The following is an 11,985-nucleotide window of genomic DNA, read 5'->3' as shown; positions in this document are numbered from 1 at the left end:
GGCGGGGCCCAGTGCAGGAGGGGAGGCCGGAGGCGTGGCTGGACCAGACTGCCAGCCTCTGTTGGCTGAGCAAGGAGCTTGGGTTTTATTCTGGCGACAATGAGAGCTGCTGCAGGGGTTTTAAATAGAGGAATGACATGATCTAAGTTATCCTTTACGACAGGGTCTGCTGACCTACAGTCCCTGGGCCACATCCAGCCCTCAGCTGGATAAATCAATAAAAATAAATAAAAACTGGGGGGGACACAGCCATGCCCATTCATCTCCATGGTGCCTGTGTCTGCTTTCACACAGCAGTGGCACCCTTGAGTTGCTGCAGAAAAGAGTGTTTGGCTTTCAAAGCTGAAAATATTTACTCTCTGGCCCTTTACAGAAAATTTTGCCAACCCCTGCTTTATGAGGATGACTTGAGTTGCTAAGTTGGGAGGGGATTGGAATTGGACCTGTTTGAGTCAAGGAGACTAGTTAGAAAGCTGCTGTGAGGTTGTCCAGGCAAGAGAGAGGATAGAGCAATGGGAAAGGTGAGAAGTGGTTAGATTTGGGTTGTTCAGTTGATTGAAAGAGAAGAATCAGGGAAGAGTCCTGGGGTTTGGGCCTGAGTAACTGGGTGGTTGGTGATGTCATTTACTGTGACGGGAAAGTGGTGTGTGTGTGTGTGTGTGTGTGTGTGTGTGTGTGTGTGTGTTAAGTTTGGGATGCATCTTGGATATCCAGCTGGGGCAGTTGAATATACCCAAGAAGAAGCTGGAGCTAGAAGGGTGCATTTGAGAGCCGTCGGTACTTAGATGTAGATGGTATTCAAAGCCATAGGGTTGAATGAGCTCCTCTCAGAATGAGTGCAGGTAAAGAGGACGGCTCCTCTAGGCTGAGCTGAGGCCACCACCAGAAGCTAGTCCCTGTCCCAACTGGGTAGACCTTCCCTGATCTCTCATGGTAGCCCCCCACCCCACCCCGCTTGCTCCTGTGTCATGGGGACCCTGAGCTCTGTCCTCTCCCCCCAGGCCTACCAGAACTGGGTGAAGAAGTACGGGGCTGAGCAGACGTTGCCCACCCTGGGTCTCACCAATAACCAGCTCTTCTTCCTGGGGTTTGCACAGGTGAGTTCATTAGAGAAAAGCCAAACTCAGACACACTCTACCATCTTGAGTTCCAGGAGCTCTGAAAATCAAAAGGCAAATTTCCTCAAACTGGGAAGCCCTAGCTCATTGGTCCGTCCACGGGGCATTTACCCTGTAAAGAGGTGAGCTTCATCATTAGAGAAATTCAAGGAAGGGCCAAGAATGCTATTAGAGGAATTCTTGCATCAGGTAGGTGAGAGGACGAGGTGACTGCTAAGGGCCCTTCTGCTTCTGGGGTTCTAGAAATGTCTTGAAAACTCAAGACGTCCCGGGCTGTTCCTTGAGCTGGCATTCAGCATGTAGCCTTCTGTTGGTGCCCGGAGCCACCAGGCCATTAGACAGTTCTTTCTGCCCGGGAAGTGAGTGATCTGGACTCAAACTGGTTTTGGGGCAGAATCCTTCGTTCAGGTGAAATGTCACGAAGATGCCTGGAACAGACAGACAGCTGCTCTGGCTGCAGCAGAGGAAGCTGGGATGGGGTCCCACCAGCCCCTGTCTCTTCCTAACCCACTTGACAGGCTCTCCTGGCCCCCCGGGGGTCTCAGAACCAGGCGGGGCCCTTATTTCCCTGCTGTGGTGATGGGGCCAGTCTGGCGGCCCCAGGGCCCCGCAGTGACCCTGGCCTCTCCCATGTCGCTCCCCCGAAGGTCTGGTGCTCCGTCCGCACACCCGAGAGCTCGCACGAAGGTCTCATCACCGATCCCCACAGCCCATCCCGCTTCCGGGTCATCGGCTCCATCTCCAACTCCAGGGAGTTCTCAGAACACTTCCACTGCCCGCCCGGCTCACCCATGAACCCTCGTCACAAGTGTGAAGTGTGGTGAGAGGGGTGGAGCACCAAGAACCAAGACGGAGGAAGCAGGGCAGGGGCTGAGGACCAGCCCCCGGGGCGGGGCCGACAAGGCTGCCCGCGCCATCCGGCGTCCAGGGCGTCGCCCGGCCCCCTCGGCCACCTCGGGCCCCCTTCCCCTCGCTGGAGGGTTTTCAGCCCGAACCAAGTCTGTGATGTGGGTTCTCACATTAATCCGAGATTTGCTCCCCTGTGAAGACCCGCTCATCCCAGGCACACGTGTGTCAACTCTGATGGGCATTTGGGTGTCAGGCTGGTTGCTCACCAGGCCTGGGCCCGACGCCGACACGGGCAGCGGGACACAGCCTCCTGCCCACGTCCAGCGCCAGATACACCACAAACACCACTGTGTCAGTGCTTTAAAGATGTATTTTTGGGGAAACTATTTTTTAAACATTGTGGAATACACTGGAAATCTTCAGGGAAATAACGCATTTGAAACACTTTTTTTTTTTTTTTAAGGAAAGGATTGATTATATTTATTATGTTCTGTTTTTCTAAATAACCTGTGGACAAGCCCCACTGATTTACCCCACTCGCTTCCTCACTTGCTGCAAGGTTGGGCTGAAGCAGGATCCCCAGCCACTGAGCAGGTCCCCCAGTGGAGAGCTGCCTCCGTCCTTGGGGTGTGCGGTTTCAGCCTGCTCCCTTGGTTCTTGGTCCCCTGGTGCAGAGAGGAGAGGCACAGAGGCCCGGCAGAGGGAGGGGCCAGCTCGTTGGTACCGCCCCCTCAGTGTGCCTGCCTCTGTCCCCAGAGTCCAACAGTGGGAACCCCAGCAAGGAAGATCTGACCCCAAAGTCACAGCAGGGGACTGATGGCTACATGAGGCCAGGTCAGGGCCCTCAAACCCTGTCTGGAGGTGCCTGAGCACCCTGGATCCGGGTCACAGGAGCCCTGCGAGGCTGAGACATCCCCATCAGGTGTACTCTGCCATGCCATAGATGTCCTCTTTCTGTCCCCCTTCTTTTGACTGCCCCCTGTCAGTCCCGGGGCCTGTTGCCTCTCTGCAGCATCCTGCCATCCCAGCCATTTTGGGTTCTGCCTTGCAGACCCTCTTCTCCCAGGGAAGAAGGAAAGAGAAGGCAGCTCTCATTGCCCAAGGGCCCAAATCCTCCCTTCAAGCTCCGTCCTCCACCACTGGCCCGGGCCGGGCTCCCAGGACCGCAGCCAGGCCCGCCCGCCCTTCTCTAGTGCCTTATCCAAGGCTGCGCCTGGGCTCCCCGCAAGGAGACAGCCCTCCGCCCCCAGGGGCCCCTTGGCCTCCTCAATGAAGCCCCCCAAGTGTCCTGACTGGAACACAAGGCCATACCCCCTACTGCCAGTGCCACATAGCTGCCCCTCATGGCCACCCAGAGGCTCTGGCCTGCAGGTCTGCGGCACTGAGGTCAGGAGTCTGAAGAGCCCCTGAACTTGCCCTGGGCTCCGGCCCACCCTCAGCCCCTTGGGTTGAATCAAGACGATACTTGTAGCAAGATCCACTTCTCTTCTTGGGGGATGCACTTAGCCACGGGAGGCTGCGAGGGGAAGGCTCCCCAACCTGGTTGGTCTGGCCTGAGGTGCTAGGGGACCAGGAATGTGGTCCCCTCCCTGCGGCCACAGTTTCTCTGGGCTCCCCACCTGGTGGAGCTCGCGTAGCCCCAGGCTGGCCCTGAGGAAGCAGGCACCCATGACCAAGGCAGGAGCCGCCTCAGCCCTCCTGCCTGGCAGCCAGGCCACCGGGCCAGCCCCGCTCCCACAGGGAGCCGGAGTTCTCCTCGCCCACGGTGAGCAGAGGCTCGGCCACTGCCTCGCCCACCTTCAGCTCGGCCCTGCCTCTGGGGCAGGGGTGTTGGCAGCGGGCTCCAGGTGAGGCCCCTGGTCCCCACCAGCGGCGGGCCTGCTGTCTCTTCAGAGGAAAGGGAGGACAGGAGCCAGAGAAGGAGCTGGAGTGGGGAGCCCGCCATGCGCACCTCACCGCGGAGGGACCGGCTCTCCCGGGCCTGCGCCCTCCCCTCCACCACCCTCCTGCCCTCCAGCCTTCCCCGAGGAGGGTCGCAGTCCCGGCACCGTGGGCTGGGACCTGCCAGCCAGAAGCAGGGGTCCTAGGGCTGAGGGTCCAGCCGGAGGGAACGTCCTCTGCCCTCATTGCTTCAGGGAGTGGCAGGGGGCAGGCCGAGGGGGACTCGGGACCAGCGGGGACGGAAGCAAAGGAAGCACTCCCACTGCCTCCCCCGCAGAGCCTTGGGCAGCTGCCCTCTGAGAGGCCCCTTCCTCCTAGGCCTGGGGAGCCATAGGGGCGGCTTCTCCGTGGGCACATGGACATGGGGTTTGGAGCTTGGAATCTATTTTTTGTATTATCATGTTTTGTGCTACTGTAGTTTTGGTGTGGCACTATTGTAACTGAAATAAAGTACTTGTACCGAGGACCATGTTGGTCCAAGTGTGTGTCCTTCTGGGGCGGTGTGTGTCCTGTGGAGCTGAGGGAGGGCGCCCGGCCAGCACAGAGCTGCTAGCACCCCCAGGGCCTACTGCACCTCCTCTCCAGAGCAGAGGCCTTGGACCCTGACAAATGCCAGATGGTTACGCAGTGCCTATGCCCACCTGCCCACACTTCCTTCATCCATATGATCGTGTAAGGGCCCCCTGCTGGTGAGAATGATGCATGTCACCACATGGGCTCAAGGGACCTCCTGGTAAAAATAATTTTTCCATTATCTTGGAGCAAAGGATGTCGGCAGTGGGTTTCCAGGCCTCAGGTGCTTGGGCAGGGCAGGCAGGAGAAGGGGAATTCGAAGAAGTTCAAGGAAGAGTCTCTGACATACACTCATGCCTCCTCCTGGGTTTTGCATGTATTCTTCCCTCTGCCTGGAATACTTTTCGCTGACTTCTTTTGGCTGATAAACTCCTACCCATCCTTCAATGCCCAGCTCAGCAGCACCTCTAGGAAGCCATTTCTGACCTCCAGTCCCGAGCAGGTGGCTCATACAGGCTTCCCTCTCCTACCAGAGTGTCTTAGTGCCAGGGCTGCCATAACGAACTATGACAACGTGGTGGCTAATACAACAGAAATTTATTGTCTCACAGTTATGGAGGCTAGAAGTCTGAGACTGAGGTGTTGGCAGAGTTGATTCCTGCTGAGGAATGTGAGGGAGAATCTAGGCTAGAAGCCTGGTTTCTGGTGATTTGCTGGCAGTCTTTAGTGCCCCCTACTTGTAGAAACATCACTCCGGTCTGCCTTCATCTCACATGAAAATATGAGAGGCTGCTAAAAACAGTACCGCCTCGGGAAGCACACACACACACACACACACACACACACACACACACACAGGCTGAAGGTGCAGAAGGGAGACATTTTTTCCTGCAGAGGCCCATCTTACCGACACTCTCCCTTTCCCAACGACCAAGTGAACAGGCTCCTTTCTCTTCCCCACTCTGAGTCCTGGGGCCCCTGCTTCTCCCTTCCCAAACTGCCTCCCTTTTTTGTTAGCAGCAGATCCTCCACTTCCAAAGCATACCCCCCTCCCCAAGCAGGAATTAAAACCCCAGCTCGACCCTCTAGGAGTTTATCCTACAGTTAAGGAGATAGAAACACATGCAAGATGCGATTGAGAACAACTAGAAAATGTATACAACCTATAATAATAATTAATTGTGAAAGCAAAAGGATTCAGCAGAGACTCTCCATAAGAGTTGAGGAACTGCAGAGGGAGGGATGAGACAATATTCTAAACTTTAAAGAATCTACTACAATAATAATGAAAAATGGGTGAGACCTTTACAAAGAAAACTAAAACTTTCCAGAAGACCATAAAAGAAGACCTGAATAAATGCAGATGAATACCCTTATCATGAATGGAAAAGTTCTCCCCCACGTTAATCTATAATTTCCATGTACTTTCAACCAAACTTCCAAGATAATTTTCATGGAATTTGATAAGCTTTTGATTCACATTTGATTCACATGGAATAGAAAATGCACATGACCAAGACAATTTTGAAAAAGAATAATGAGGGAGCTGGTTCTCTCAAAATATGTTATAAAGCTTTAGTAAGTAGTATGATGTGGTGTTGGTGTAGGATTAGAGAAATGAAACAACTTGAATAGATTAGGGAGACAAACAATTCTATGTATATGTGGGAACTAATATAGGATAAAGGAAGCCCTTTAAATCAGTTGGGAAATGATGAACCATTTAATAAATTGTGTTAGGATATCCACTTGGGAAAAAAATGAATCTAGATCTTGCCTCTCTCACACAGTTTTCACACACAGTGATCACAGCGATAAATTCTACACATACTGGAGACCTAAACATGCAGTAACTATAAAAGTATTAGATGAAATATTACAGAAGATGTTCATGACTTTGGGTAGGCAAAGTCATCTTTGAAAAGACACAGCTATTCACAAATATGAAAGTAATTGTAGAATTTCTAAAAATATTGAAAAAAAACTCTAAAGAAATGAAAATCTACCATGATCCTATCATCCAAAGACACACACACACACACACACACACACACACACACACACACACACTTGGACTTCCCTGGTGGCGCAGTTAAGAATCCGCCTGCCAATGCAGAGGACACGGGTTCGAGCCCTGGTCCAGAAAGATCCCACATGCCACAGAGCAACTAAGCCCGTGTGCCATAATTACTGAGCCCACGTGCCACAACTACTGAAGCCCGCACGCCTGGAGCCTGTGCTCCACAGCAAGAGAGGCCAGCGCAATGAGAGGCCCGAGCCCCGCAACGAAGAGTGGCCCCTGCTCACCACAACTAGAGAAAGCCCACGTGCAGCAACGAAGACCCAACGCAGCCAAAGATAGATAAATAAATTAAATTTTTTAAAAAGCCCTTTAAAGACACATACACAAAGATACAAGTGAATAAAGAAAAAAAAACATAAAAGGAAAAGACTAATACATTTGGCAACATGAAGATAATTCATTTATAAACAAGATACAATAAATAAAATTAAAAGATTAGATAAACAACACGGATCTACTATATAGCACAGGGAACTATATTCAATATCTTGTAATAACCTATAATGGAAAAGAATCTGAAAATATATATATATACATACATATATATAAAAACTGCATCACTTTGCTGTACATCTGAAACTAACACAACATTGTAAATCAACTATACTTCAATTTAAAATTTTTTGAATTAAAAAACAAGTGACGGGTCCAGTGGTAAAGATCTGCCTTCCTATGCAGGGGACACAGGTTCGATCCCTGGTCAGGGAACTAAGAACCCACATGCCGCAGGACAACTAAGCCCACACGCCACAACTGCTGAGCTTGTGCGCCTCAACTAGAGAGCCTGCATGCCGCAAACTACAGAGCCCACGAGCTCTGGAACCCGCGCCACAACTAGAGAAGAGAAAACCCGCACACCACAACTAGAGAGAAGCCCGCACGCCACAACGAAGAGCCTGCACACTGCAACAAGGACCCAATGTAGACAAATAAATAAATATATATATATTTTTTAAGTGACAGACTGGAAGAAAAAATTTGCAACATGCATAGCTAATGATCCAGAATATATATAAGCAACTCATAAAATAAAAAAAACCCAATCAGGTGAAAAAGAGAGCAAAAGATTTAAAGAGATCATTCAGAGAAGAAAAAAATACAAAAAGAAAAAAAATTTTTGAAACGATAATCCCACTAATAATATGAGAAATGCATTTAAAATTACGATGAGGTAACATTTTTCACCCATCAGTTCAACAAAAGTGATGATATTTGATATTAAGCATTGGTGAGGATGTAGGGAACTGGGTACTGCCACCCACTGTGAGGGCCAATTTGACAGTGTTTATTAAATGTCAAGTGCATTTACCAGGACTTCCAGGCTTGGAGGACAAAGGTGGCGCCCTAATTTCAAGTGTACCCACTCACCCAACCCCCAAAGGAAGGTAAATCAACAAAGAAAGGAAATAAAACCACACAGGAACCTTGAATTACTTGAAGTAGAGAAATAATCCAAATTCCAACAGAAGTCCCACCACATACAGCTGCAAGCCTGTGGGTGCCGAGAGTGATGGAGAGAAAGTTTCAGAGACATTGTGAAAAACAGTAGAGGGGCGTGGCAGTCTTAGGTGACCCACAGACAAAATCACTCTCAGGATGTCCAACACCAAATGCCAAAACACTGAACACAGTTGGGGCATAATAGCCACCAGCAGCACCAGCAACCGGGAGGAATCTGGAAAGAATAGAAAGGATAGCTTTGTAGAAGCACTGCTTCTTGGAGAGAAGCAGATATATAGAGTAGGGCTGGTTCCCTTGTAGATGTGATAGTGAAGGAAAGAAGGGATTAAGAAGGGAAAAGTAAGAATCCTAAAAAACAAACAAGAAAGCTAATATGATAGTGTAAGTCAATTATACTTGAATTAAAAAAAGTGAGACCTAAGAAAAGCCAATTCCCCCACCACACCACCACCTCCTCCTCCACACTGTTTATAAAGGATGTTGAACAGGGACTGCAGGACGTACAGCAGAGGGCAAGCTTGAATAAGAAGTCCTGTCCATGAATGACTAGGACTGTAAAAAGGCAGATCACATACATTCAAAACTACTGTTAAAAAAAAAAGAGAAAATAAATGCAAATCAGAGCATCTCAGCAGAAGAAAACTAACACGACACTCCAAACTGAATTAAATATCCTCAAATAAGCCTTTAGGGATATGGAAAAATACCTCAAATCAGAAATACAAAAACTGACAGCAGAAATAGGCCAAAAAAAGAGGAAGAAAAGAAATGAGAATTGATATTGATCTTGGAGAAGAAAATAACAAAATCATATCATAAATGAAGATTAAACTAAAAGGTGTCCAAGGGACAATAGATTCAAATGAAAACTTACTAAAGGACATTGAAGAAAAGCAGGAAGACAACCAAGAGGACAAAAATTAGATAAAGTAAAAACGGTCAGAGAGAAAATGGTGGAAATGAAAGACAGGCAAAGAGCTAACATTTAAAACTATAATCCAGGAAGACTTTCTAGAAATAAAAGACCTGCATCTACACATCAAAAGGGTTCACTGGGTACTATGTAAATTGACATTGAGCAATCAACTCTAAGATAGATCCTTGTAAAGCTATTGGACTTTAAAGATAGAAAGCAGGGCCTCCAGGCAAAAATATGAAATAACTTAGGCAGACTTTTTAAAAAATAACATACATTATATGAGGTACCTAGAATAAACAAATTCATAGAGACAGAAAATAGAATAGAGATTAGCAGAGGCTGGAGGGAGCGAGGGAAGGGGAAGTTATAGTTCAATAGGTACAGAGTTTTTGCTGGAGATGATGAAAAAGTTTTAGGTATAGATAGTGGTGGTGGTTACACAACATTGTAAATGTATTTAATGCCACTGAATTGTACACTTATGAATGGTTAAAGTGATAAATATTATACATATTTATATATATTTTGACGCAATAACAAATAAATAAGATGCAAAGAAAAGCAATAGTGGAGCAGCATTCTCAAGAAACTTACAGAAGCAATCCAAGGATGTTACATTGAACCCAACTGTCCTTCAAATAGCAAAACTACAAAACAACAAATAACATACAAGGGAATCCCCATAAGGTTAACAGCTGATCTTTCAGCAGAAACTCTGCAAGCCAGAAGGGGGTGGCAGGACACATTTAAAGTGATGAAAGGGAAAAACCTACAACCAAGATTACTCTACCCAGCAGGGATCTCATTCAGATTCGACAAATAGCAAAACTACAGAAAAACATCTGCCCAGCGAAGGGAACTATCAACAAATGGAAAGGCAGCCAATTGAATAGGGGAAGCTATTTGCAAATGGGGGAAGATATATCTGGTAAGGGGTTAATATCCAAGTATACAAGGAATTCATACAACTCAACATCAAAAAAAAACCCAATTAAAAAAAATGGGCAGAAAATCTAAATAGACATTTTTCCAAAAAAGATATATGGGCTAACAGACACATGAAAAGATGCTCCACATCATTAATCATCAGGGAAATGCAAATTAAAACCACAATGAGATACGACCTCGCACCTGTCAGAATGGCTATTATCAAAAAGACAATAAATAGCAAGTCTTGGCAAGGATGTGGAGGAAAGGGAGCCCTTGTGCACTGTTGGTGGGAATGTAAATTGGTACAGCCTATGGAACCGTATGGAGGTTCCTCAAAAAATTAAAAATTGAGGGCTTCTCTGGTGGTGCAGTGGTTAAGAATCTGCCTGACAATGCAGGGGACACGGGTTCGAGCCCTGGTCTGGGAAGATCCCACATGCCGCAGAGCAACTAAGCCCGTGCACCACAACTACTGAGCCTGTGCTCTAGAGCCCACGAGCCACAACTACTGAAACCTACGTGCTGCAGCTACTGAAGCCCGCAAGCCTAGAGCCCGTGCTCCACAACAAGAGAAGCCACCGCAATGAGAAGCCCACGCACCGCAACGAAGAGTAGCCCCTGCTCGCCCCAACTAGAGAAAGCCCGCGCACAGCAACAAGACGCAACACAGCCAATAAATAAATAAATAAATCTTTAAAAAAAAATAAAAATTGAACTACCATATGATCCAGTAATTCCACTTCTGGGTATTTTTTAGAAGACAACAAAAACTCTAATTTGAAAAGATATATGCACTCCAATGTTCATTGTGGCATTATTTACAGTAGCCCAAATATGGAATATATGGTCAGGAAAAGACAGTCTCCCAGTATCTCCCCCACTATTTACCCTGGTTCCAGATGGATTAGCCAATGTAATTAGCCAGGAATCAGAAAAGCAAAAATAAAATGATCTCTACTTGCAGATGACATGATTGTGTACCTGAAAAACCCTAGAGAATAAATGATAAAATTAACTTAATAAAAGAATTCATCAAAGAAGCAGGTTATAAAATTAACATGTAACAATAAATAGCACTCATACACACAAATACTTACCAATTAGAAGATATGATGGATGAGGAAAACTCATTTACAGTAGCAACAACAGAAAATAAGATGCTTAGAATAAACAAGTGTCAGTGCCCTTTAGGCAAAGACCCCCAGGAACACACCGGTGGTTGGACAAATTGGGATTATTGCTTGTTGCATCAGAGAGCACGCACACTATGGGAATCATAGGGTGTCTCAGTAAGTGGGTGTTGGAAAATACTTATTATAGAATTTGGTCTTGTGGTAGGTGATCTTGAGGAGGGTTTAATGAAGTGGGGCTTTAGTTTGGATGCTGTCAGGAAATGAAAGTACTTCTATAAATGGTATCTTTTTTTTTCAATTTTATTGAAGTATATTTGATTTACAATGTTGTATTAATTTCTGCTGTACAATAAAGTGATTCAGTTATACATATATATTCTTTTTCCTACTCTTTTCCATTATGGTTTATTACAGGATATTGAATATAGTTCCCTGTGCTATACAGTAGGACCTTGTTGTTTATCCATTCTGTGTATAATAGTTTGCATCCGCTAATCCCAAACTCCCAATCCATCCCTCCCCCACCACTCCTCCCCCTTGGCAACCACGAGTCTGTTCTCTATGTCTGTGAGTCTGTTTCTGTTTTGTAGATGTTTATTTGTGTTGTATTTTAGATTCCACATGTAAGTGATCTCATATGGTATTTGTCTTTCTCTTTCTGACTTACTTCACTTAGTATGATTATCTCTAGGTCCATCCATGTTGCTGCAAGTGGCATTATTTCATTCTTTTTTATGGCTGAGTAATATTCCATTGTATACATGTACCACATCTTCTTTATCCATTCATCTGTCGATGGACATTTAGGTTGCCTCCATGTCTTGGCTATTGTGAATAGTGCTGCTATGAACATAGCGGTACATGTATCTTTTTTTTTTTAACATCTTTACTGGAGTATAATTGCTTTACAATGGTGTGTTAGTGTCTGCTTTATAACAAAGTGAATCAGCTATACATATACATATATCCCCATATCTCCTCCCTCTTGCACTCCCTCCCACCATCTCTATCCCACCCCTCTAGGTGGTCACAAAGCAC

The 11,985-nt window shown here is 46.8% G+C and overlaps 1 protein-coding gene across 2 annotated transcripts in view; it reads left to right on the top strand.

The window, feature by feature from the left end:
* The window catches only part of ECE1 (endothelin converting enzyme 1), a 120,252-nt gene extending 115,877 nt beyond the window's left edge, over nucleotides 1-4,375 (top strand). Inside the window, exons 18-19 of one of the 2 annotated variants that reach the window (XM_036844112.1) lie at nucleotides 1,002-1,097; nucleotides 1,766-4,375. In XM_036844112.1, the coding sequence (XP_036700007.1) occupies nucleotides 1,002-1,097; nucleotides 1,766-1,942 (273 nt within the window). In that variant the 3' untranslated portion in view covers nucleotides 1,943-4,375. The remainder of the gene's footprint in view (nucleotides 1-1,001; nucleotides 1,098-1,765) is intronic. The other variant, XM_036844121.1, reaches the window with a different exon arrangement.
* The last annotated feature ends 7,610 nt before the right edge of the window (nucleotides 4,376-11,985 follow it).

Source organism: Balaenoptera musculus, chromosome 1 (assembly GCF_009873245.2).
Source record: "Balaenoptera musculus isolate JJ_BM4_2016_0621 chromosome 1, mBalMus1.pri.v3, whole genome shotgun sequence".
In the NCBI taxonomy this organism is placed as follows: Eukaryota; Metazoa; Chordata; class Mammalia; order Artiodactyla; family Balaenopteridae; genus Balaenoptera; species Balaenoptera musculus.
The sequence above is the reverse complement of the archived record's forward strand: the minus strand, read 5'-3'. Positions and strand labels throughout refer to the sequence as shown.